This window comes from Vipera ursinii (assembly GCF_947247035.1).
Source record: "Vipera ursinii genome assembly, chromosome: 1".
NCBI lineage: Eukaryota > Metazoa > Chordata > Lepidosauria > Squamata > Viperidae > Vipera > Vipera ursinii.
This window is the reverse complement of record NC_139512.1, coordinates 159389480-159417416: the sequence shown is the minus strand read 5'-3', so window position 1 is coordinate 159417416 and position 27937 is coordinate 159389480. Positions and strand designations below refer to the sequence as shown.

The 27937-nt window shown below is 40.5% G+C and overlaps 1 protein-coding gene across 1 annotated transcript; it reads left to right on the top strand.

Moving 5' to 3' along the window:
* Positions 1-491: 491 nt before the first annotated feature.
* On the top strand, positions 492-25983 carry CHRNA1 (cholinergic receptor nicotinic alpha 1 subunit; the record flags this gene model as incomplete). The annotated part of the gene is made up of 9 exons (XM_083348393.1): positions 492-534; positions 6341-6486; positions 9285-9329; positions 14132-14241; positions 16608-16803; positions 18438-18672; positions 20317-20540; positions 21387-21626; positions 25718-25983. 9 exons carry the CDS (start codon positions 492-494, stop codon positions 25847-25849), a joined length of 1371 nt encoding a protein of 456 aa, XP_083204519.1. The 3' UTR covers positions 25850-25983.
* Between the last annotated feature and the right edge of the window lie 1954 nt (positions 25984-27937).

Genomic DNA, 27937 nt, shown 5'->3' with positions numbered 1-27937 from the left:
ATCTGGGATGAGGCTGGGAGAAGTTAAGTTTTGGTGGGTGACTAGACTGGCAGGTTTAGCCATGTGACAAGGGTTAGGATTTGCCCAAATGTTTGCATGGATCTGTTCAAAAGGAACCTAGCTAACAGCTAACATTTTAAGTCATTATAAAAGGAAAGTTTGGTGAAATTAATGTCATTTACTGCAAGACAAAATGCACTAGGAGTATTGGAGAAATGGATATCTTTTATTATTATTATATAGCCCATGGGCAAAAGCTGTTCTGAGTCAAAAATAGACAGTTCCTGTTGGCTTGTCAAAAATAGACTGTGCCTCCTTCCAGTTGACATGCTGGATTTCAGCTGCCCATCCGCATAAGCAGGTGTTGTAAAACAATAGCTCCGTGGTCCTATTCCCAAGCACCCTTGTTAAAAAAAAAAGGCAAAGTTTTATTTCAACCGGGATCTTGAGCACTTTGGATGCACAAGTGTTTATTTCAGAGAAGAAAAGTGATGGTCATCTACTGTTTATTCATCTTTCTACTCTTTGGACCAGGTAAACCTTTCAATCGGTTGAATAATTTTATTCTAACTTCATTGGTACAGCAGCTCCTCTGGAAAGAGCAGACAGAGAGAGAAAAAAAATTCCTAGGGAAGTGTGCATGTGTGTATGCATTTGAATGTATATGCATGAGAGAGAACGTAAGTCAGTATTTGTTATCCCTTACTGTGTTATATTCTTGGTGATTTATACCCAATAGACAAATAATAGATAAAGGAAAGAGGAGAATCTTGTCTTTGTCTACCTTATATAGCTCTTTGTCTACCTTATGTAGCTCTTAATTATACCCCAAATTACAGAGCTACATATAGGTTATATGAAGGAAGAAACCTGCTTTTTTTTCTTTTTGGTTTTTCCTTTTGCCTATACCTGCCCCCCTCCTTTAACTTGTGACCCACAGGGATTCTATTCATTCTGCCTGGAAACAACCAGATATTATAATTCCAACTATAGAACTTGGAGTTTTAAATTTGCTTGCCTTTTAAAGACATTATGGACATTCTTTTGTATCTTCCATCCCATTTACTTTAATAAAAGTATTTCTTCAATAGGAATTTTAGATGTACTCTTTTTTAGGTAAAGGTAAAGGTTCCCCCGCACATGCGTGCTAGTCGTTTCCAACTCTAGGGGCCGGTGCTCATCTCCGTTTCAAAGCCGAAGAGCCAGCGCTTGTCCGAGGACGTCTCCGTGGTCATGTGGCCGGCATGACTAGACGCCAAAGGCGCACGGAACGCTGTTGCCTTCCCACCATAGTGGTCCCTATTTTTCTACTTGCATTTTTACGTGCTTTCGAACTGATAGGTTGGCAGAAGCTGGGACGAGTAACAGGCGCTCACTCTGTTACGCGGCACTCGGGATTCGACCCGCCAAACTGCCGACCTTCTGATCGACAAGCTCAGCGTCCTGAGCCACTGCGTCCCTTACTCTTTTTTAATTGACAGCCAAAATTTTCTTTTTACTTCACTGACAGTACCTCGCACCAAAGCTAGCCTCCGCATCTAATTTGCAGGGAATCCTTCCTTTGTCACCAGACTGTGTGCAGCTCAAGAGATCCACAATCTACTAAAGAGATTTTCAAAGCGCTGGAGGTTGAAACTGAATCCAGTATATCTTAAACAGATGACTAGCCTTACTTAAGATCAGATTTTCCCCAAACCTTTGTTCTGCACTTCTTCCAGTTGTGCCTTTAATTTCTCTATAGCTTGATATTTGCAAGCAATTTACCTTCAATCAATCTAATAGATATATTTCTCTTTGGTTGTTTTTATCTTTCTTAACTGTTCTTCAGAATCTATTATTAATCCTTGCATAGGGCAGGTTTTTTTTTCTCCAGGTGCCATTCAACTTTGCTTCCAGGACCTTTTGTAGATTAAACATGGTATAGTCAGAGGGATGAAGGAAAGCATAATGTTTCTGCCTCTCTTTTCCATATCATTTTTACTGTTGTTTTTTCTGCCAATGAGATGGAAATGAAGACCAGTAGATTTGGAAAATCAGATTTCTCCTTTTATGCTTCTCAGATTGTAGGATTGCAGCTTAATCTCCTCTTATTCAAATTCAAATTTTGTTTCAGTCACTGACCATATACTATAAAAAACTAAACATGGAGATATGTACCCAATGAATATCAATAACCATGTAACATGTTCTGAGTCCTCAGATGCTTATATTTAGTGATTCTTCTTACTAGTACCATTTGAATGTAATTCGTACTCATACATTTCAAAAGGAGCTCATCATGTTGATCAGACAAAAGGTAGCTGAGATGAAATGAACAATTTCAGGGGTAATATTTCAAAAAAAGAAGATACATATTTTGAATGAATACCATGTCACTTTCTATAGGGAATATTAATATTTTCTAATTATATCATCTTGTTTTACCTCCTGGACACGTGAGCTAATTAAGAAACTAGCTGGCCTTTTGCTAAAAATCTAGATCCTTGCTACCTCTATATCCTTTAAAACAGCAGACATACTGGTCACTATGATTTCCCTTTTAGATTTGATTCACCAACAACTGCGGCTACTGCTAAGCTTGTAAGCCGCCCTGAGTCTTCGGAAAAGGGCGGGATATAAATGGAATTAAAATAAAAATAAATAAAATAAACTATGCTAAGCTGGAATTTGTTCTGTTGGGTTTTGTATGAGCCAAAATGATTGTGATATATTCAATAGACAAGGGTTGAACAAACCATTGTTGAACACTATTTGTGAACTCAGAGACAAAGCACCTATAAATAGTGACTCTCTTCAGGAATTTGAATACCCAGAAAGAGACATTAACCGTTCATTAAGGAATGTATAAATTGAATGCCATTGCAACTTCACACATAATTAACAGGTAATACTTCCCACTGAAAAAGCAGGCTGTCTAAGTAAAAACTGTATAGATTTGGGGCATATATTAACGATGTTCCCCTCCTCCATTATTCCTTAGGTACAGTGCAGAAGTAGATGCTTTTGTTAAAAACGAAAAATGGATGGGGAGTCCTTTGTGCTCTCTGAGCTTGGTAGTATGCTTGTAGGTATTGAGGACCCAGATTGTTGGGGGCAATTAAGCTGACTTTGTAATAATGCCGCTTGGGGATGTGTGTGAAAGCCCTAATAAGCAGGCATATACATAGAATGAAGGCTACTGCTAAGCTTGTAAGCCGCCCTGAGTCTTCGGAGAAGGGCGGGATATAAATGGAATTAAAATAAATAAATAAATAAATTTCATTACCAGACTCGGGGACATCATCAGTGCTAGAAAGGAATGATTAATTTGGTCTCTGTTTATATACAATATTTTGCCCTGCCTATGTTGGTGGGGGTGTAATTTTCTCCTTGGTAGTACCTTGATTGGGGTACTACTTTCTACTTGATTGAAAAATGAATGTTGAATATGCTTGAAGAATACATAAACTTTTTTTATTTGAGAGATCTTTTAAATAATAATTATAATCTAGAAATTGTTTGATGCCATTGTTGCGTTCATAAAAACTTCAATAAAAGGGGCATTGAGACAACATATGCCAGATTCAGGCCTTCAGGCAGGACTCAACAAAGCTGGGATCAGCAGAAATCCTTTACATTAGGAAAGTCCGGTTTCAGATGGATCAGGAAACATACTATTTTTCAGACAGTGATCCAGAAAGGTTTTTAATTATTTAATCTGATGCTGACTTTTTCATTTAAACTGTAAGGTTAAATTGTTGTGCTACTTCAATTTCTAACTTGTTAATGGCATAGTTTTGTGTTTCTTCATATGTTGTGTAGGTATTGCAGTCTTTATTTTTTAAACAGCTTATACACTTTTTTTTTAGTTGAATGAATTGCATAGTTTTCAAAGGGCTCATTTTGTGCCTATGTAGGTGAAAAGATCAGAGTTCAGAGTACCGGTAACTATAAAAGTTTGGATTCTTTGGCAACCTGGAAATACCAGGGACCAGATGCCCTTATACTACTGAAACTAAGTCCCATAGATACAAATTTTTCAGTTGGGACAATCATAGTATTGATTAGTTCCATTTAAATTTTATGGGCAATCTGAACTTTGATTCCAACAATTCAATTTAAATATGAAGAAATGTAGTTGTAATACATTCAGACCAGAAGAGGGCAGTAGCCTTGTTAATGTAATCCATTCAAGGCTGAGTCCCTTCTACAGAGCTCGGTATATACTGTACTATATCTCTATTGTCCTTTGGAAGAAGTTTTTATTCTCAAACTCTCCAAGTGTCATGACCCTTTAAAAGTATAAATGAACTACTAGTGTGACATCTACACTTCTCTGAAAAAAATAGCTTTTCATTGAAGTTACGGATGAGAAATAAATAAATAAATAAATTTAATAATTAAATGACTATATATCAGATAAAACAATGATAGGCCAGCTCTTGCTTGTATGTTTAATATGAAGAATACAGGGGAAAAAATGTTTATTATATAAAGAAAAGTTAAGAAAAAGAAAAAAGTGTGGAAAAACAATACGTATTAAAAAAAAAGAAAAAAGTGACTTTTTATCTTCTTTACAGCAGTTACAAATATACTTAGTATCTTTCCTCCCTCTCTACCCCATACTGGTTCAGAAATCACCTTGTCATTTTTTCCCCCATTTTCAGTAAAAAGTCATAAAAGTTTCCAGTCCTTTATAAAAGTACTTACTGTTTTATCCTTCATCAAACAGGTCAATTTTGCCACTTCTCCAAATTCTGCCATCTTGACAGTCCAATACTCCACTGAGGATGTTTCAATATTTATCCACCGTTGTGCATCTAATAATCGTACTACATATACCAGGGGTCGGCCATATACAAAAACAGTATTCTGTGAGTCTTCTTTAATAATTGCCTATCCATAAGCCCCAATTTTTAACAATTCTGGTTTCATCTGAATATTATTTTTTAAAGTTCTTTGCATCTTCATATGTATTTATATCCAATATGTTTTTGCTTTTTCAAGTCTACCAAGTCTACCAAATGTCAATTCATGATTTTCACATTTTCAGCATTGACTAGAAGCACCTTTCTACAGCCTACATAATTTCTCTGGTATCATATACCAACATTACATCATTTTATAGTAATTCTCTCTTAAATTATACATTCTTTCCCATCGACCCATCTGTATATTGTATATTATAACCAAAGTTCCTAGCCCATTTTATCATACGTTCTTTAACTTGTTCTTCAATTTCAAACCTCAACAAAAATTTATACATTTTAGCAATCGCATGTTTATCCTTTGCAAATAGTAGTTCAGTCTCGAATTCCATTTTTATATCTTATTACCTTTTTAACTTTATTAAAACTTTCTCTTAATTGCACTTACAAAAACCACTGGAAACTAAATCTCTCTGCAGTCAGGTGTTCTCTTGACCTCATCTTAAGTTTTCCAGGTAAGTGGAGAGGACAGCCTCTGATAAGCTGTAGTTTTTTTCAATCCCTCTCAGTTTTACTCATGACCTCTCCCCTGCCCGCTGCCTCCCCCTGGTAATTGTCACCCAGATTCTGGGGTTCCCTCTTCTAATGGATGCTGTCCTCTTGGCTTCCCTTATTCAGAAAGTCTCCAATTATCAAATCAGAGAGTTGCATGAACCAAAAGTATAGCATGGGGAGCTGGATTGTATCAATGAATCTTTGTTACCTTCACAGCAGAGAACTTAAAATCCAAGCCATAATAATATATTTTCTTCTTGAAAGATGGCAATCAAAATAGGAGAACTGTTTTGATTCACTGTAAAGGTCATTCTAGATACAATTTTAATCATATCAAATTGCTTGAGAGAGGATCCAGTTGAAAGAATGCCTGGTGGTGAAGGCATTCCTTTAGCGATGATTAGCATTTGGGGTGTAATTAACCATTGTTTAATTCCCCAGGACCAACCACAAGAATTAGCATCTATTACACGGAGAGAAGCAGTCCCTTGAGGTGCCAGTGGCAGATCCCAGGGCAATTCCTCTAGACCTCTTCAGGTGATCTCCTGTAATGTGGATTAAAACCCAGATTCCTCAGATGTTGGAGGAGAATAACAACCCATCAACTACCAATCCAATCAGCTTCTTTGAAGAGAAGGCAAGAAGCACCCTCCCATCCATATGCTAGGAACGGCTGTCAGTACCAGCTCTTATTTCTATGACCAAAATCTATGAGATGGGAGGGCCAACTAAAAAAAGCCTAGGAAATGAGCAGTTATTCTGGCTTCTCTCTCAGACTCCAAACTCAGCTCAGCTCCAAGTACTCTGCATCAGCTCAGACTTTCACAATGTTCTGTCACCGTTTTTCAAACGTTGCATTTTATGATATTGTCCTGCAGCTATGCTAGTCCATGGCTCCAGTCACGAAAGCCGCCTGGTTGAAGATTTATTCACGAACTACAACAAGAATGTGCGTCCAGTGAGCAATCATACTCATGCGGTGGAAGTTATTGTGGGACTGCAACTTATCCAGCTAATCAATGTGGTATGGCAAATGCGTTAATAGCAATAGCACTTAGACTTACATACCATTCCATAGTGCTTGACAACTCTCTCCAGGCAGTTTTCAATGTCAGCATACTGCCCCCAATGATCTGAGTCCTCATTTTACCAACCTCAGAAGAAGGGAAGGCTAAGTCAACCTTGAGCCAGTCAGGATCGGACTCCAGTCTGTGGGCAGATTTAGTCTGCAATATTGCATGCTAACCACTGTCCCACCATGGTCTTAATATACCATTATCCATTATTAACAGCATTCCAATTCTTTATGTGTGTGGGGGGGTTGCTTAATGGACTAATCAGATAATTAGTCACCTTGTGACGAGATGGGTGGCAGGCAAATTGAATAAATAAATAAAAATTAATTATTGGATTATTGAATGAATTAATTCATTGTCACCAACAACAACCTCCATGCCATAAAATCTTGTCTTTTCACATATATTGGAACTCCTTTCATAATTAAACCTACATCTTCGCTTCTAGGTGCATCTACTACTTGATTTATGATGGCCATGGACTTTAGAGTTTCTATTGCTAAGCGATGCGGTAGTAAATTGCAATGTCATGTGATCACATCGCTTAGCAATAGCAAAGGCGGTGCCTGTTACCATCTTTAAGCGAGGATCAGTGGGAAAAGGAAAGAATCCAGGCAAGCAAGATGGCAGGCCAGTTATGGGTAGGTGGGAGCTACAGGCAGGCCCTACAGATATTGTTAGGTGGCACTGGAGAGTGTGAGCAGGCCAGCTCATTTCAAAAGTCCTTCCTTGGCCCACAGATGTAAAAGGGAAAGAGTAGGGAAGGAGTCAGGAGGGAAACGTTCAAGAAAGGCTACCAGAGAGAGCATCCAATAGATTGGCCATCTATTTTTTGCTCTAGTCCACCGATAATTTAGCCCTATAAGTAGATCAGATTAAGAAAAGAGACGCCATGTAGACTTAAAGCTCCTTTGTTAGAATAGCTGCAGTTACAGAATCCTGAAAAAATCTAGATGTTCTTTCTGGGGTGTCTCTCTGATCATTGCCTTTGTAGTGGATCTTCACTCTATCCTTCGAGGCCTTCTTCTTTAATCACTACAGATAGCTTGTATCAGCCCTGACTTCTAGCAGTTATAGAGCAGGGCTTTTCAACCTTTTCACCCATCGTACCACTTTTAGGATATGGCAACATCCGAGTACCACCAGTCGCCTAGCAAGGTGTCAAAAACTTAATGACCAAAAAAAAAAAAAGAAAAAAGAAAGAAAAAAGTGATGAAGTACAGGTAGTCCTTGACTTACAACAGTTCACTTAGTGGCTGTTCGAAGTTACAATGGCACTGAAAAAAGTGCCCCCAAGCCACAGCCGAGCAAGACACCTGCCTGCCCGCCCAGCAGCATCTTCCTCCTGTCCGAAGTTTTCATTGTTGTGAGCATTTCTGTTGAGGATTGACAGCGGGGGTGGAGTGGGGTGTGTTTAGTTTTTATTCCCCCCCATCTTCTGGGTGGTTGCAGCAGGTTTTGGTCACTTCATATGACTCTGGGACACTGTGACCGTCATAAATATGAATCAGTTGCCAAGCATCTGCATGTAAATCACAAGACCCTGGAGATGCTGCAACATTCCAGCTGATCCTGGCGCTTCCGCTGAGCTCTGACAGCTGCCACCAGTTCAGCTCATTCCCCTCCCCCGCTACCACTTTTCCAGGATGGTCGCATACCACCTGCCAGGTGCCAATGTACCACAGGTGGTACCCCTACCACTGGTTGAAAGGCCCTGTTGTAGAGCACCTTACAGTTTCCACCTAAGGAAATTTGGCCCTTGCCAGAAAAGCCATTCCCGGGAGTCAGGAACATACATGAAAGAAAGCCTCAACAGGAGATAGGCAGATTCGGGCAGACTGATATGGGCAGATGTACACTTTTAAATATAGGGGCTTGAAGCTTTTAATAATAACTTGGAGTTACAGAATTGGGAGGCATTGTTTAGGCATTCCTGCTGCAGTGCAGGAATTCAGACTGAGGTCTTCGTGTCAAGTAGCTATCTGGACTGTACTATTCTAGCATCTGGAATAGGATCTAGACATTAGAATGCAAAAAATCCAGTTTTTTGTTTTGTTTTGTTTTAAGGCTGAAGTGATTTCACACAAGAAAGCTAGCAATTTACGGTAAATGACGTTCTGGGACCTAAATGATGCCCTAATGATCAAAACTTCCAAAGTGATCTTTAGATGCAAACCCAAGTATAAAATGTTACCTTTGTCCAGATTGTATTGTGCAATTGGAGAACCGCGTTTTCTAGTTGGCTCTGCCCTGGAAGATGACAAATTCCTTTTAAGTCTCTTTTCTCTCCTACCTCTCCAATGCTGCCTGTTGCAAGAGTCTACATGCAGCCTCCCAATTCAAACACCCCCTTGCTTCTTTCTTCAGAAAAATGTGCACATTTCATCACTTCAGGTAATCCTCAAGTCACAACTGGTCACTTAGGGGCTGCTCAAAGATAAGACTGACCCCGAAAAAGGTTGTAAAATCACTATGACCACTACAACATACAAGTGTAACGGCAGACTCTATTATAGTCATACATCAAGGACTACCTGTAGGTTCTTTGACTAACAAGGAACAGTCTCATGGCAGTAATGAAGCTTTTTTAAATTGGGGCGAGGAAATCTAATTTTTTGGAGAGAAAGTGCTTGGAGAGAAAGAAAAGAAGAGAAAAACAGTGAAGGTTTTTAACCAATAATCTCAACCGCAATTATTGCAAACAAGTTGTCTTCTGTTAACCTTGTCTCTTTTTGTTTCTCCTAAGGATGAAGTAAATCAAATAGTGAGCACCAATGTGCGTCTGAAACAGGTAATAACTCTGTGATTTATAAACCAGCATGTTGTGTTCAATGCACAGAGGTCCATTTTGATCTGCCTTGTTCCCCCATTCAAGGAATGCTTTGGATTAGAGTTCCCTTTTTTCCAAGGGGTTGAATTCCTTTGCAATATTCTTATGGGTTACAGCCAGAGAAATGCGCAATGAAAGGATTTTATAAAGTTTTTCACAGCAGTGGCACCACGCATTTTGATAATTGGATTTTAAAAAAACCAAACATGATCTCAGAATTTTTTTTCTGAATGCCTATTTGTTGTGGGAAATATTCTAGCACCTGGTTGACATAAGCCCCTACTCTAAGCACCAAACAGAACTGAGTTGAATTTCCAGAAGCATCTCTCCTCCCTCCGTCCCTCTCCATAATATTTGATAAACTGTTTTCAAAATGATGCAAATGAGCTGGATCTAGCTGAGGTGGGGGTAGGGGGGGAAAACCTCCGAGACAAATTCCCACAATGCCCCTGGAGAGTTGGAATGCTGCTGACTGCTCCAGTCGAAGCCCCTCCCTTCTTCTCCTGGTCACATGACTCGGAGTGGAATTGATACATTTTCCCCCGTAATTCCCAGTGTTGATACAGGCACAAAAATGTAAGGAGAGACCAGAAAAATAGATATACCTGTGTAACATGTATGCAGTATGCATGAAGGCAAGTGTTAAAATATGGGTCGTGAATTGTGATGCAAGCTCCATGGCTTATGTATTTACACGAGACCTTAGGAGACAAGTACCAAAAGGCAGAGTTTGTGCTATGACTTCACCATGTTGTCTGTGACTAGCAATAGTTATTCATCCTGATTAGATCTTCACATTAATAATAATAATAATAATAATAATAATAATAATAATAATAATAATAACAATAATAATAATAATTTTATTTTATGCAATAATAATAATTTTATTTTATGCAACACATTTACAAACATCCTATTTAGACTCTCACATAAGACAAATATATTAGTCTCTAGGACGAAAATGCACATCTGAGTGTGTGCACGCACACATGCACAAAACACATTACATGTAGTCCTCAGCTTACCACTGTTGGTTTAGTGACCGTTCACAGTTACAACAGCACTGAAAACATATGACCGGTTTTCACGTTATGACCTTTGCAGCATCCCCATGAATATATGATCAATATTCAGATGCTTGGCAGCTGGTTCATATTGATGACCATTGCTGTACCCCAAGGTCATGTGGTCCCCTTTTGCGACTTTCTCACAAGCAAAGTCAATGGGGAAGCCAGATTCACTTAACAACCATGTTACTAACATCAGCTACAGTGATCCGCTTAACAACTATGGTAAGAAATGTCATAAAATGGGGCAAAACTCACTTAACAAATGTTTCACTCAACAACAGAAATTTTGGGCTCCATCATGGTTGTAAGTTGAGGACTACCTGTACTTGAATACACATAATAAATTTCAAGTGCTTTTCTGAGCTTTAGATGGCACAGTGGTTAAAATGCAGTATTGCAAGCTAATTCTGCCAACTGCCAGCAGTTCAATTCTGAAGGTTGACTCAGCCTTCCATCCTTCCGAGGTCAGTAAAATGAGGACCCAGACTGTTGGGGGCAATAGGCGCACTCTGTAAACCGCTTAGAGAGGGATGTAAAAGCACTGTGAAGCAGTATATAAATCTAAATGCTATTGCTATTGCTACTTTCTTTGACACTGCTGACAAAGAGGAGAGAAAGAATTCTGGAAATCACACTGTATCTTTTTTCTTTTTCTGAGATGGAATTCTATATGTTTATGTTTTATTTGATTTCTATACCACCCTTCTCCCGAGGGACTCAGGGCGGTTCACAGGGCATATATAAATAGCAGTACAAAAATTAAAAAGAAATTAAACCAATGCCCAATTAAAATACAACAACAATAGAATAATAAAAAACCAATTAAAAAACCCATATTCCCCCATCAGGCCAGACCAGCTAATTCAAATAAGTGGGTCTTCAGCCCACGGCGGAAGGATCGAAGGTCTGATGCCATCCGGAGCTCAACCGGCAGTTGGTTCCATAATGCCGGAGCACCCACAGAGAAGGCCCTCCCCCTGGGGGCCACCAGTCGACATTCCCTGACCGGAGGCACCCTGAGGAGGCCCTCTCTATGGGCACGCACAGGGCGGAGGGGAGTTGATGCCGGCAGCAGGTGGTCCTCGAGGTATCCCGGACCCATGCCATGTAAGGACTTAAAGATCATAACCAAGACCTTGAACCTCACCCGGAAGACAACTGGTAACCAATGCAGCTCGCGGAGCAAAGGTGTAACATGGGAGTACCGGGAAACTCCCAAGACAACTCTCGCGGCCGCATTCTGTACCAGTTGGAGCCTCCAAGTGGTCTTCAAGGGAAGCCCCATGTAGAGAGCATTACAGTAGTCAAGGCGAGAGGTCACGAGCGCATGAGTGACCGTACACAGGGCATCCCGGTCCAGATAGGGCCGCAACTGGCGCACCAGGCGAACCTGGGCGAAAGCCCCCCTAGTCACGGCCACTATATGATCTTTCAGAGTAAGTCGTGAATCTAGGAGGACTCCCAAGTTGCGAGCCCTATCCATGGGGGGTAAGGACTCACCCCCCATAGAAAGCGATGGAACATTTTGAATGTCCCGGGATGCCGGAATGTACAGCCACTCAGTCTTGTCAGGGTTGAGTTGAAGTCTGTTCCTCCCCATCCAGACCCGAACCGCCTCCAGGCAACGGGACATCACAGCGAGGGCATCACTGGGGTGGTTTGGGGTCGAAATGAAAAGTTGGGTATCATCGGCGTATTGATGATACCCAAATCCAAAACCACGAATTATCTCACCCAGCGGTTTCATGTAGATGTTGAACAGGAGAGGCGAGAGAACCGACCCCTGAGGAACTCCACAAACGAGAGACCTAGGGGCTGATCTCTGCCCCCCTGCCAACACCGATTGCGAGCGTCCCAGGAGATAGGAGGAGAACCACTGAAGAACTGTGCCTCCCAATCCCAATCCCCTGAGACGCCGCAGCAAGATACCATGGTCGATGGTATCGAAAGCCGCCGAGAGGTCTAATAGGACTAGGACAGAGGAATATCCCCTATCCCGAGCCCTCCAGAGATCATTCACCAGAGCGACCAATGCCGTCTCTGTGCTGTACCCGGGCCTGAAACCCGATTGGTACGGGTCCAAATAATCCGCTTCATCCAGGACCAGAGGGAGCTGATGCGCCACCACACTCTCAACAACCTTCGTAAGAAAGCGAAGGTTGGAGACTGGACGAAAGTTGTTCAATACAGCTGGGTCCAAGGCAGGCTTCTTGAGGAGAGGTCTCACCACCGCCTCCTTCAAGACGGTGGGGAAATTACCCTCACTCAAAGAAGCAGATATAACCGCCTGGAACCAGCCTCGTGTCCGCTCCCGAGCTGCATAAACCAGCCAAGAAGGGCACGGGTCCAATAAACATGTGGTGGAGCTCAGCCTCCCCATAATCCTGTCCACTTCATCAGGGGTCACAGAATCAAACTCCTCCCAGATAACATTGACAAGACCGCCCGTGTCCTGATCGTCAGACTCCTCAGCTGGAGTCCAAACCGGTCCGAATCCGAGCGATTTTATCCAACAGATGTTGACTAAACTCCTCGGCACGACCCTGCAAGGGATCCTCCCTCACCTCCTGATTAAGAAGGGAGCGAGTCACCCTAAACAGGGCGGCCGGGCGATTATCTGCGGACGCGATGAGGGTAGAGAAGTAATTACACCTCGCCGCCCTCATCGCTGCGAGATAAGACCTAATATAGGTTCTTAATCGCAACTGGTCGGATTCGGATCGGCTGGACCTCCAGCAGCTCTCTAGGCCCTGTTTCCGACGCTTCATCTCCCGGAGCTCCGCGGGGAACCATGGAGCTCGCTGGGATCTGCACCGGGTCAGGGGCCGCATGATGTGTATTATCCAGATAATTGCCCACACAGGCAGTGATTAGATCAAAACCTGCTTAGCCTCATTAAAGTTATTGCATCCAATGGTTTCAAAGTATACTTTCCTATTTTCCAACTTGAGTATCATATTTCTGAAAACAAAGTGTAGTTCTTTCATACAGGCCACATCATTATTGAGTTCTTTACCTTAAGTAAATATGATTAAGTAGCTAAGTATGTTAAAGTATGTAAATTATAACATAATCAATTTATAATAAGTACTGATAAGAACACAGTTCTTTCTCTGTGTGTGTGTCTACGTGTGTGTGTGTGTGTGTGTGTGTGTGTGTGTGTGTGTGTGCATAATATATATATGTCAACTCTGCAATGAACCTGGCTGAAGTCCTCTTGCTCATTTTCACTTGTCACAAGAATGGGGGGGAGGAATGGGGAGTTTTATGCTAGTCTAAACAATTCTCTGTTCCCTGAGAATCAAGGTCATTTCTGTTCATTAGCGGTTGAGCCTTATGTTGGAAAGCCCACCAAACTATTCTATTGGGAAAAGTTAATTGCATGTTTTCTGGGGTGGGAAGTTTAACTTTGTAATAATGTAACTTTTTGGATGGAACTTTAGTCTTGGTTTCACTTTTGACCGTGCTGATACTTTGTAGCCAATAAACATGTTCTCAGTCTCATCTATCGGAACCATGACAGTAATAAATAATTGTTTTATGATAAAGGAGATATACATTCTTGAACCAGGCATAGCCATATTGTTTTTGTTCATTCTATAAATTATGTTTAATGAATAAAACAATTGTTCTTTATTAAACCTATAATAAGACTTTGTAAATTCTCTGAAATTCTCTTTTTTGCCCTAGCAATGGAAAGATGTAAATTTGAAATGGAATCCAGCAGATTATGATGGTGTGAAGCAAATCCGCATACCCTCAGAGAATATCTGGCGTCCAGATTTAGTTTTGTATAACAAGTAAGTGGAACTGTTGATCCACACATTGATTCTGAGGCACAGTCTCATAATGAGAGCACAGAGAGATACATCCAGACTACACAAACAGCTGTAAGCCCAGCTTATGTGTGACCTCTAAAATAAAGGTTTATTTGGGGGACCATTGTCCCTGCTTTGATGCATCTAGAAATACCCTGCAAATGTTACAATTAGCTTCAACCAAAAAATGCAAGAATATTGTGGGGAAAGAGAAACAGCTACCTTGGCATTTTCAGGCATAGGGATCCCTCAGGACCTTGCCCAATGTTTTCAACAAATTTGACAACATATGGTAAAGCTACTGGAACCAGGCTGCAAAAACGTGAATGACCACTAAGTGGGAGCAAAGCAATGGTGGGATTCAAATATGTGAACAACCGGTTCTCTGTGTGGATGCCACTTCTGGAAGTTCATTCTGGGCCTGGGCAACAAAAAATTAGCTATCGGTTCTGCCGAACTGGTGCGAACCAACTGAATCCCACCACTGGAGCAAAGTGTTGGAGATCTTTATCCCCTTCTTTTCAAGTCTAGTTATTGTCCCATTTTGGCAGCTCTGATGTAATAACTTACATGTGGAACCCCAGCAGGACCCAATGGGGATCCTCAGTGCTACTGCTGCTGTTATCTCCTTCTCAACTGCTCCTTCCAAGGCAGTCTGTTGCCTCAGCTCCAATAGGAAATGCTAGAAGGAGAGCCCTGGACTTCCCTGGGGTTGCTGCTGGCTGCTCCCTTCCTCTTCTCCCTCTCCTCTTCCTTCCTGCTTATGAAGGAATGAAAGGAGAGAGGATAGGTATATTCTGGGCAGCAGGGGTTCAGATGACCATGAGATGGCAGCAAAGAGACAGGGAAATCACTCTTTGCTGCCATCTGCTGTTCTGGATTTCCGCCTCTCACATAACAACAGCATAAACTCAGGAAGTTGGAGAAGGAAGGGGTCATGAATACTCTACATCAGGGCTGTCAAACTGCCGGCCCACATGCCGGATGTGTCACACGGAAGCCACACCCACCCCAGCTCCGGCAAGGGGGAAAAAGTCGTGATACGTCGCGACATGTCACGTGATGCAGTGAGTTTGACATCCCTGCTCTACATCAAGCTGAGTACTTAATGAGAAAGTGAGAATAATTTCCCTTGTATAACAGCTGAGGAGGGGGATGTGAGCAACTGTTGAAGGGATGGGAAAGACCTGTGTGTTGCTGCTGCAAAAGAGAAAAAGTAGTCATGTCTCTTTCTCTCTCTCTCTCTCTCTCACACACACACACACATTACTTTCTCTGCCTCATGTTTTATCATCCCAGGCTTAGAGGCTCATGCTTTCTCACCACTAGGGGGCATAGTCAATGAGCTTTACTTTGGCTCAGACAGCTTAGCTTAGGCTCCTGGCTGAAGGGCTAATAGAAAGAATGTGAGAATCATAAAATCATAGAATCCTAAGGCCGGAAGGGGCCCTAGAGGTCTTCTAGTCCAATCCCCCGGCCAAGGCAAGAGAACTTATTTCTTCCTGGACACATGGTTATCCAACCTTTTCTTGAAAACCTCCAACGATGGAGAACCCAGAACTCGGGAACACAAGCTGTTCCACTGATTAATTTTTCTCACTTATCAGGAAATTTCTCCTTAGTTCCAGGCTGGAGGGGGCAGGTTAACTCATCCGCCATGTCTGTGGTTTGAAATGGCTTGAAATGGCACCCAAATGGACTCCAGGAATAGAATGGCTTGATTGTTCCCCCAACCCCAACCTGGTAATTTTACATATTTTTGACCATGGTCAAAGAAAAGACTGCACATTTCTATTCTCTTGTGTTTTTAGTTGGTTCTAAAATATGTGCAAAATGCTAATTTCACACGGAACAAAAAATACAATGTGAAAGAACTATAATAAAGTTAAAAACCAGGGCCAGATGTGAAGACACTGGACCTTGTATATTCCCTGTCATATTCTTAAACCAAGATTATTTGAGGAAAAGGCGAGAAGTGTTATTTTTATTCAAACTCACCATCCATGGTCAGCTATCATAAACATTCGGTTTAGCCTGCAAAAGATAGTATCAAACCTTTTCAAATGAAAGCTTTTTTTAAAACTGAAAAAAACCCTTTTTAATTTAATTCTGCAGAGTGAATAAAAGATTTATTTCCTTCTTTTCTCATACTTTTCAAAAATTTTAAAATGTCACTGTTTTCGTACCAAATGGAGTTTGCAGAGTACATTATTTTTTTTAACAAAGACGACAAAAATAGGAAGATTTCACTTTCTTCCAACCGCTGATAACCTCAACGTGTGCAGCAAAATGGTTGGCCAGTATATTAAAATTGTATGCTATTCCTGTGACTGTTTTTGTGTTTTTAGTGCAGACGGAATTTTTGCTATCGACCAGTTCACCAAAGTTCTTGTCAACTATACGGGACATATCACATGGACTCCACCAGCCATCTTCAAAAGCTACTGTGAAATTATAGTCACCCACTTCCCTTTTGATGAGCAAAACTGCAGCATGAAGCTGGGAACATGGACTTATGATGCCTCTGTGGTTGCCATCTACCCGGTAGGCTTTAGTTAGGTTGCTAATTTTGGCTCATTCTGCCTTCAGGTCAGTCTTGACTTCTGGCAACTGTCTGAACTAGGCCCTGCAGTTTTCTTGGCAAGGTTTTTCAGAATTAGTTTGCCCTAGCTTTCTTTCTAGGGCTGAGGGGAAGAGAGTGTCTGGCCCAAGATCACCCAGCTGGCTTTATGGCAAAGGTGGGACTAGAACTCATGATCTCCCAGTTTTCTAATCTGATGCTTAACATCACTACACCAAACTGGCTCTCTTGAGTGGCTAATATCTTTAGTCATTTTTATATTACTATATGTGAATAAAAATTCCTCCTTTCCTTTCCTTTCCTTTCCTTTCCTTTCCTTTCCTTTCCTTTCCTTTCCTTTCCTTTCCTTTCCTTTCCTTTCCTTTCCTTTCCTTTCCTTTCCCTTCCCTTCCCTTCCCTTCCCTTCCTTCCTTCTTTCCCTTCCTTTCCCTTCCCTTCCCTTCTCCTTCCCTCCCTCCCTCCCTCCCTCCCTCCCTCCCTCCCTTCCTTCCTTCTTTCCCTTCCCTTCCCTTCCCTTCCCTTTCCTTCCCTTCTTCTTCCCTCCCTCCCTCCCTTTCTCCCTCCCTCCCTCCCTCCCTCCCTTCCTTCTTTCCCTTCCCTTCTTCTTCCCTCCCTCCCTTTCTCCCTCCCTCCCTCCCTCCCTTCTTTCCCTTCCCTTCCCTTCCCTTCCCTTCCTTTCCCTTCCCTTCCCTTCTCCTTCCCTCCCACCCTTCTTTCCCTTCCCTTCCCTTCCCTTCCCTTCCCTTCATTGGTTAGGCTTTGCATATTCCTGATTTAATTCCATCCCGACTTTCTGAAATCACCAAATTCTCTCCTAGAGGAACTCATTTTAAAATTTGTTTGGCTGGCTGTTTCGAGAGTTAAGGAAGGGACAATAGGCTCCATTTCTGTTTGCTCCCTTTCTGAAAGTTAGAGGCCTCCGTGTTTGTTTAATCTATCCATTTGTACATCCTCATCCTCATCAGCCATTCAGTCGTGTCCCACCAGGATCAGCATTCTCCATGCCCCTCCCTCTCACACGGCCTCCTTCAGATCCGCCATGGTCATCCCAGTGTCACCTTTTACAGTGCCCAGCCAGCAGGTGCTAGGGTGCCCCGCCCCACCTTCTCCTTTTTCCACTGATCCCTCCCAGCATGATTGATTTGTACCCAGACATAAATATAGATAGTCCCCGACTTATGACTATAATGGAGATGCCCATCATGGTCATAAGTCATGATGGTGGTAAACCGGGTCATCCATATGACTGACCTAATTTTGCAGCTGTTTTGGGATTGATTAAGCGAAAATTGTGGTTGTTAAGTGAGCCAATGGTTCACTGTGAGCCAGTTTTCAAAAAAAAACCCCACATCATAAAATGGGGCGGTCAATTGTAATTTCGAATGGCTACTAAGTGACTAGTCATAAGTGGAGAACTACCTGTTAGACAGAAATGTCCTAATCCTGCAATGAAATTCTTCCAAGTGAGATTAAACCCAGGCTAGGCATTAAATATCAATTTACAATATTTAGTATTGAATATCTAGTATGGAATAGTATGGAATCAAGACATACCGTAGTTATTTCATTCATTAGAAGGAAGCATTTTCCTTTTCAGGAGGATGACCGTCCAGACTTGAATAACTACATGCAAAGTGGAGAATGGACAATGAAAGATTACCGATGTTGGAAACACTCGGTGAGCTATACTTGCTGCCCTGAAAAGTATCTTGATATCACCTACCACTTTGTATTGCTGCGTTTGCCTCTCTACTTCATTGTCAACGTCATTATTCCTTGCCTTCTCTTCTCATTCTTGACTGGATTAGTATTTTATCTACCTACAGACTCAGGTATGTGCAGATGGATATCAGATTGCATCTCACCAGAAGAAGCAAACTTTTGCTGTTTTTTCACCACCTTGAGTTATTCTGCTTTAAAGCTGAACTTTAAACATTTTAAAACCAAGGAAACCTGGTTTGCTTGTGTATATCAGCAAAGCCATTTTGGCATATATGTCTGTGCATGTATGTTTATTGCCTTTTTTTAAAAAAAACAACAACAGTCCACTTGAAGTAATGTTCCAAGCATTTTGAGAACTTGCTAAAATTAATGGCATCATTCATTGCAGCTAAAAGGCATATAGGATTTGGCATCCTAGAAAACATGCTGCAAAATCGGGAAGGAGGGCATAGGAAAGAGGGAAAATGGCAGAACATAATTTCTGTGCCGCCTTTATGTGGATCTGGTGGCTGGATGTTGGATGTCAGAGTGGCTTGCTGCTCTTAAAGAGGTGGGATTCTCACACAACTCTCTGCATAGATCTCAGGAATAGGCTGGTCGCTGGCTATTATATTGGATTGGATATGGATTTGGAGGTCACCCAACTCAAGAATAACCCTCGTTGGCTTACAGTAAAAAAAATGCCAAGCAGTTTTTAAAAAAATCCTATATGTCCATAATAAAGTAAAATATTGAACATTTATAGATAAATATTAACATATGAATGTAATTTTTAATTTTTACATAATTGAGGTAATACCTTTCTTGTCTTACCCACTGCCTTTTCTTTCCTTTTTAAATTTTAAGCTTGTTCACATGAACAGTCTGATTTTAATTCTTATTTACTGTTCCAGAAACAAGTCATGCGTGATTTAAATAACCTTATAGCAGACATGTCAAACACAAGGCCCGGGGGCCAGATCCGGCCCGCAAAGTGGTTTCATGTGGCCCGCGAAGCCATCCTGGAAACAGTGAGGAAACGGCCCCCACTGCCTTGGCCCTGGCCCAGAGACCCTCCTTCTGCCAGAGACCCTCAGATCTGTCCCACTCCTGCCCAGGCCCCCATAGGCACCCTTGATGCCAACGATGTAGAGCTGGCCACGCCCACCCAGTAGGCCATACGCACTTTAGCTACACCCACCCAGTAGGCCATGCCCACCCAGTAGGCCATATGCACTCTAGCCACACCCACCCAGTAGGCCATGCCCACCCATTGGCCACGCCCACCCAGCCCCTTGAGGGCAACCGCAATGCTGATGTGGCCCTCAATGAAATTGACTTTGACACCCCTGCCTTATAGAAACAAATAATGTATGCTGGGGAAGGCATTCATGGTTCTCCAGCTACATTCCACCCCCAGGTTTAGGATAGTAAAGAGATACCAGCGCAAAATCATCCAGAAAGATTCATGGTTGAGTGGGAACTTGAACTTAGATTTTCCAGATCCCAGACAGCTTCTCCACTAATGATTTGTAACATCTTACAGCATTATCCAAGTGTGAGGGAGGCAATATAAGGCTTATTTTTATTACTTTCCTATTTTCACAAATGGTTGGATGACTCTAGAATATATTATAGTAGGGTTAAATTGTAGTAGATACCCAAATGTAACACAATAATTCTTACCTGACTTCTCACAAAGCACAATTGCATTCCTTCCTTCTATTTTGTTCATCGATCCCTTCAACTTATTACTTCCTCCTAATTTATCCTAGGGGAGAAGATGACCCTGAGCATCTCCATCTTGCTTTCTTTGACGGTGTTTCTTCTCGTCATTGTGGAGCTGATTCCGTCAACTTCCAGTGCCGTTCCCTTGATTGGCAAATACATGTTGTTCACCATGGTGTTTGTCATAACTTCTATCATCATCACTGTCATAGTGATCAATACCCACCATCGCTCGCCCAGTACCCACACTATGCCACAGTGGGTGAGAAAGGTGAGATGACCTACATTTTTCAAGCTTAGGACAGGAGATTAGGAGAAATAAAAGGAAGTGTATCTCCATTCAATACATGGACACCTTTAAGAAGAGGTCAATAAAATAAGCTCTCGGTGGATCCTAGATAAGATACCTGTATATTATCTCTTCTTATCAGAGACAAGATATACATCCTAGTTCCAATTGCTCCAGAGAAGCAGAAGGATGCTACTTCTTAGAAGCATCTAACTCTATAAAGGTCTTGTAGCAATGGCTTGTTGTTAAGTCAGTATTTGAAACTAAAAGGCCAAGGAAGAAGATTTTCAAACAATTAAGTTAAATTTGTATTCATTTTATATTTTAACTTTAAGTTATTTTGTATATAAGTAAAAAAAAACTTCTTTTTTCTTGCCTATTCCGTCTTCTTTTGAGTGGGTAGGGGAGAGTTTAAGTGTTACCTTACTTTGTTAATGCTGTTTGCATTTCTCTTTTTCCATTTTAATTAATTTGAAACAGTAAAATATATATTTTTAAAAGAGGAACTTGCAATACAGCTGATTTCATATTTAGCAACTGACACTCCACGGCCCCACTCAAATTATACCAATAACCATAATAAAACCAGTATTTGCACTGTCATTGATAAAAGTCCATGTAATTCTAACTTGCCATCCTGAACATTTAATCGTCATTAAACAAGTAAGCAATAGTGGGTAACATGAATTATTCTGATATACTTCTAATTGCTTCCTGGAGTCCCCGTTAGCATCCAGTATCAAATAGTACTATAATCTATTTTCTTTTGAGATTGAGAGAAGTGGCTGGTTTGGTTTAGATTCTCTAATCAGCATCTATTTCTTTCAGATATTTATTGAAACCATTCCAAATGTTATGTTTTTCTCAACCATGAAACGTCCTTCCAAAAATAAGCAGGAGAACAGAATTTTTACTGAGGACATGGATATCTCTGAAATCTCGGGGAAGCAAGGACCTGCGGCTGTAAATTTCCAGACATCGCTTACTAAAAATCCAGATGTCAAAAGCGCAATTGAAGGCATCAAATACATCGCTGAGTCGATGAAATCAGATCAAGAATCCAATAATGTAAGAATTAAATATTTGATGTGAATCCTTTGAGAACATTACTTTTGTGTGTGTGTGTGTGTTTGTGTGTGTGTGTGTGTGTGTGTGCGCGTGCATGTGACAGAGAGAGAGAGAGAGACAGACAGACAGACAGCTGTGGGAACATGTAAGACCCCAAAATATTTTGCACCACAAAGTGGTCAGTGCTGTTTTGCCTCCTCTTGTGAAATTTCATTCCTGATGGGTGACGTAGGTAAATACAGGTAATCCTTGACTTACAACTTACGACTACAATTGACCCCAATATTTCTGCTATTAAGCAAAACATTAGTTAAGTGAATTTTGCCCTGTTGTATGACCTTTTTTGCCACAGTTGTTAAGTGAATCGCCGCAGTTGTTAAGTTGTTAAGTTAGTGACACTGTTGTTAAGTGAATTTTGACCGCTTGCCAAAAGGTTGCAAAAGGGGATCACGTGATCCTGGGACTCTGCAACCGTCCTAAATACGAGTCAGTTGCCAAGCATCGGAAGTTTGATCACATGACAACGGAGATGCTGCAATGGTTGTAAGTGTGAAAAAACGGTCATAAGTCAACTTTTTTCATTGCCGTTGTAACTTCAAATGGTCACTAAGTGAACCGTTGTAAGTCGAAGACTACCCTATTCTGTTTCATCAGTTGACAACTAGGGCATATGGAAAATTGTGACTTGATAAGGACTACATGATGAAGAATATGAAGAATGTGAAAAGAATAAAAAGGTCTTTTATATTTATGAAATTTTAAGAGGAAGAAAGAGAAACACCTGAATGACAGAGATCAAATCTTGTGCGATGGAGTTGATAATTACACATAAGATGAATGAATGGATTAAAACACAGGTCAGAAAGTATAAATAGTTATTATCTATTAGTTATGGGTGTACCTGAAAGAAGAAGTCCACAAGCTGGTGATCGTTGCATGTTATACAAGGGAAGAAGCAGAGGTATTTTTCAGTATTTGAAAAATCTTGAGCAACTTTCTCAGAGAATGAAAATAAGAAGAAAAATATGACATTGGGCAACATGAATAAATGAATAGGAACAAGGTAAAAGCATAAAGAAAAATGATTGGATTACTTATGGATCCAAGAATTTAGGTGCATACAGTATCTGCTTTTAGAATAGCTGTTTTAAATATATAATTTAAGCATAAAAGTACTTGTATATTCATAAAGGATGTGGAAGTTGCGTTGGTCAGACTGTAAAGACTTATGCTACAAAGTTTCACAGAAACTTGTGGAGTTACACTAGATCTATATCAAGAGGAACTACATTACATCAAGAGGAAGACTATGCATAATTTATAGGGGGGAAAATAGTTACAAAGTATACCATCCAGGAGAGCAAGAAAGGGTTAAGAAAAATAGAACAATTTTGATTGGAATTAAAATTGGTTTTGGAAATACTGAGGGAAAAAGTTTTTAACATATTCAACATATTATTATCCATCTTATACACATAATTAAAATATTCCTTTCAGCATTCCATCACTTCAGTTTCATTCTAAATTGTTTTTTTTTTTTGAAGTGCAGGCAAAAAGGCTAAATTAGGAGCCTCCAGCAGGTGAGTGAACTTAAAAATGAAAGAGATAATATCATTCAGGATGAAAAGGAATTGAGGAGATGGTGGAAGAAGCATATGTTGAAGAGTGGAATTGACTTCTATAAATGTTAGTGCTTAAGAAAAAGTAATATGAATATATCAAGAGGACAAGGATTATGATAAAAAAAATTGTGATCTTCAGAAGCAAATCAATGTGTACAGAGAATAAGAATATTGTATTTTATTTTATACAATGTATAGGTAAAGGTAAAGTTTCCCCCGCACATGCGTGCTAGTCGTTTCCAACTCTAGGGGCCAGTGCTCATCTCCGTTTCAAAGCCGAAGAGCCAGCGCTTGTCCGAGGACGTCTCTGTGGTCATGTGGCTGGCATGACTAGACGCCAAAGGCGCACGGAACGCTGTTACCTTCCCACCATAGTGGTCCCTATTTTTCTACTTGCATTTTTACGTGCTTTCGAACTGCTAGGTTGGCAGAAGCTGGGACGAGTAACAGGCGCTCACTCTGTTACATGGCACTCGGGATTCGATCTGCCAAATGTATACATTGTATTAAATTAAATTTTAATGTAATATTTAAATTCAGTTAGGAACATGTAACACTCTGCTTTTACTTAGGAGAATTTATTTTTGGATGGTGCCAGATTGCATGGTTTCAGGTAGGTTTAGCATAATTCAGAGGGGAAATCTGGGATCTCAAACTTGTTGAATTCCTGAACTGGTGAATTTTGCACATTCCTATAATCAGCATATGGACTTGATGAAAGAATCATTGCCAGAACAGAAAGAAAGTAGAATCTTCTCTTTAACTTCCATTGTGTGTAATTTATTTATTTCTTCCAGCACTTTGTATAAAATGGTTTATCCTGGAGGGGAATAGGGTTTGTACATAGGTACGTGTATGCATATCCGGAAAGTTTGGGTACAGAACTCAATCCTTTTCCTAGATGACTTGGCTGTGTGGCTTTTAGAGGTTTCCTGGCATCATCTATTATGGACATTTCTCATGGGTGGTGCTGACGCTGTAGCTTCGGCAAGAGATTATTTGGAACTTTGAGAATATGTCACAGCCATTTTAAAATGGCTGCAGTGAAAGGGATGGCCTATGGGTAGGCAACCTTGGCTCTTTTATGACTCATGGACGTCAACTCCCAGAATTCCTGACTCAGCTATGCTATAAGTCAGCTATGCTGACTCAGGAATTCTGGGAGTTGAAGTCCACGAGTCATAAAAGAGACAAGATTGCATACCCCTGGGATGGCCAATTAGAAAATCCCCATTTGCTAGAAGTGCAATTCTTCCCTCCTTTTCCTCCAATCGACAAAGAAGCCATTTTGCTTTCCCTAGTCCATGGTGAGCATATTTCCAAACAAAGTGCTGCATTCCACCCACCCGCCCACTCTTATTATTAATCCAGAAAAGTCTTATGAAATCTAATTTAGAATCTAGAGATATACTAGAAATAAAAAAATGAGACTTGATTTTGATGGTATTATGTGCACCATCTTATCTTTCCATTTAGATTTAAATGACTCTAAATAAAACTTTGTGATTCAGTGGTGGCAGGGAGCTAAGACAGGTGACAAGGTGTATTATTCCCCAGGTAACCAAAAGTTGTTGCTATGGTACTAGAAACTTTTGTCTTCTCTTCCCAGCTCAGCGTCTCAGTAGCCACCTGGTCAAATGTTACTGCAGAGTATTTGGCTCCCTCCTCTGGCCAAAAATGTAATAATTGTTCAATACAGTAAATAGATTTGGATGCAAACCATATATATAGCTTGTTGTAATAGCAGGTAAATATATTCTGGGATAAACATGTCCTGGGAATAACTCTTACCTGGACCTTCTCAAATCATTGGCGTTCCTATCTGCAGGATGAATTATGTGTTTACAATTCACTTTCCAATAACAAACAGATGTTCCTTTATTTTATTTTATTTTTGCAATGCGGTCCCTGCTCATTGTCTCTGACCAAATCTCCTCAACATATTTTTCTTTTATTAAACATTTTTAAGAGTGAACAAGCAAATAAAAAAAAGAAAAAAATAGCTGATACATAAATATATCAGTACAACATAGTAATTGGTCAAAAGAATTGTGGAATCTGTACAGTTGGTGCTTATTATATCTTTGTTGAGAAATTAACCATTAACCTCAAATATGTTAAATTTGCATAACAACATGAGGAAGGGATGTATTTCTTTTGTGCTGGTCACTTGCTTTTTTATTTAGTTCATTTTTATTTTATTATATCATTTCCGTTACTTTCAATTCCTCATATGTATTTTTTATTATTATTTCACTTATTCATTCAACCTCTTTGTAGTTGCTGTTTCTCTTAGATTCTAAGTCACAGTCCCATATGCCAGGTCATTATAGATATTGACTTCTATTGCCCATCATATCTTTGGTCAATCAAAAGAAGAAAGTTTTTGAAGAGAAAATATGCTTACATAACTCCTGGCTTTATGAAAATTCTGATTTCTTTTTCTTATATTTCTTTTTTAACCATCAGGCTGCAGAAGAATGGAAGTTTGTTGCAATGGTGGTTGATCATCTTCTCCTTGGCATCTTCATGTTAGTTTGCATCATTGGAACCCTCTCGGTTTTTGCTGGCCGTCTCATTGAATTAAGCCAGCAAGATTGAAATAAGGACATTCGGTGAAAGAGCGTGGTGTGTCCTGGAGTAAGTGAACTTCAGGAAATTTATAGAAGGAAATTTTTCTTAGCCCACCTCTACCCTTTAACTCCCGGATCCCTGCTCAGGAAGATCCCTCAACTGTTCCAAATATTTTCACATAGTTCAGGGCTATAGCAGCGAAATAAAGTGCAAATTTCCTTCAGTGAAAATCCTAAATTAACAAACTGTAAATCATGTATTTTAAGGAATATCCATATGCCCTCATTCTGGTATTTCAAAATACCAATCAGTGTGGATAAATGTGTAAAGATGATATAGACATATTTGAAGCTATAAATTGGCTACAGCAATTTGCCTTAAAGAGGTCCAATATGGCATTGTTTTGAGTTTCCACGGCACAGTGAGTCTGAAGTCTTGTGTAAAACCTGACATCTACTCTTGGGACCTAAGGTTTCTGCTTCCACATATTACATAAATGCAAAAAGTAAGTGTTTTTCTTAATAAAATCACCGGATTGATGAGTTAAACCCTGTTCTGTTCTAAATACTTAAAGTATCTAAAGGTAAAGGTAAAGGTTCCCCCGCACGTGCGTGCTAGTCGTTTCCAACTCTAGGGGCCGGTGCTCATCTCCGTTTCAAAGCCGAAGAGCCAGCGCTCATCCGAGGATGTCTCCATGGTCATGTGGCCGGCATGACTAGACGCCAAAGGCGCACGGAACGCTGTTACCTTCCCACCGTAGTGGTCCCTATTTTTCTACTTACATTTTTATGTGCTTTTGAACTGCTAGGTTGGCAGAAGCTAGGATGAGTAGCAGGCGCTCACTCTGCTACGCGGCACTCGGGATTCGACCCACCAAACTGCCGACCTTCTGATCGACAAGCTCAGCGTCCTAACCCACTGAGCCACCGCGTCCCTTTTTAAAGTATCTAGCAACCCTATATTTTTAGTTATGTTTTTAGTCAAATATCTTCAGCAATATGGGATACTGAAATAGAAAATGCTCTTGGCTTACTCTGATTTCTACTAACAGCAATCACTTCAATCAGCAAGTGTTCATCCCCTAATGAATTGATCAGAATAGATTAATTTTCTAAGACCATATTGATGGAGCAAGCTCAGCCACTTCTGACACGAACCATGACGTGAGATGATCCAGAGATTGAAGGATACCTCAGCTTGTTAGGAAATGGCTTCACTTGTTATTTCCCAATCTTTCTAAAATGCCCCCAACTTTAGGGAGGTTGGAATTATCAGGGCATGGAGGGAAGCGTGGCTTCTCCCTACTACTTTCAATACTATTTCTCACCCCTGTGCACCTCCCAGGCAGGTGAAATGGAAAAAGTATGGAGCAGTTTGAAGTGCCTCCATTTTGCAAGTCCACTCGTAGCTCCACTTTGTGTGTCAATGGCCAAAGAAGGAGCCAAAGCCTACAACAAGGTTTGTTAGCTCCTCTTGGGTACAAATGGAGTAGCCCAGTTCCACTTCTCTCCTCACCAAGAACTGTCTGAAGATGCAAATCCAAAAGGCATCCTGGGACTTCAGTAGACCAAGTTAGACATGTTGCTTAAAATGGTTCATCTCTGTATCCTGAATCTATTGGAAATCGCATTATTGATGGATTATTAATTACCTGAATTCTTCTCGTTTGAGAGATTATTTGTTCTTTTGCTTTTTTACAATTCCATTCACTCCTGTCTTTACTTCGTTCCTTACGTTTGATGAGGCGTATTTCCATTATGTCTCTATCTCATCTTGAGGATTTGATTTCAGTGCTGACATTTAAATAATACAGCAAGAAAACATATGGGTATCTCCTGAACCCATAACCAGATATGAGATTTAACCAGATCAAAGGTCTCTCCTTACAACGCTTAAGGTGCAAACCTGTGTGTCTAGTCACGCCAGTTCATCTGAATTCAATAGGATTTACTTCCTCATATAAATACAGGACAGGAACCTTGCAGAACTAATTTTTATTCATGGTAGTACAGCAATGCACAAGTTGTTATTAGTTTTACAAAAACATTTGTGAATGTGGATTTAAATATCTAGTTAACACTTTCTTATTCTATAGAAAAATATTCTTCAAAATGA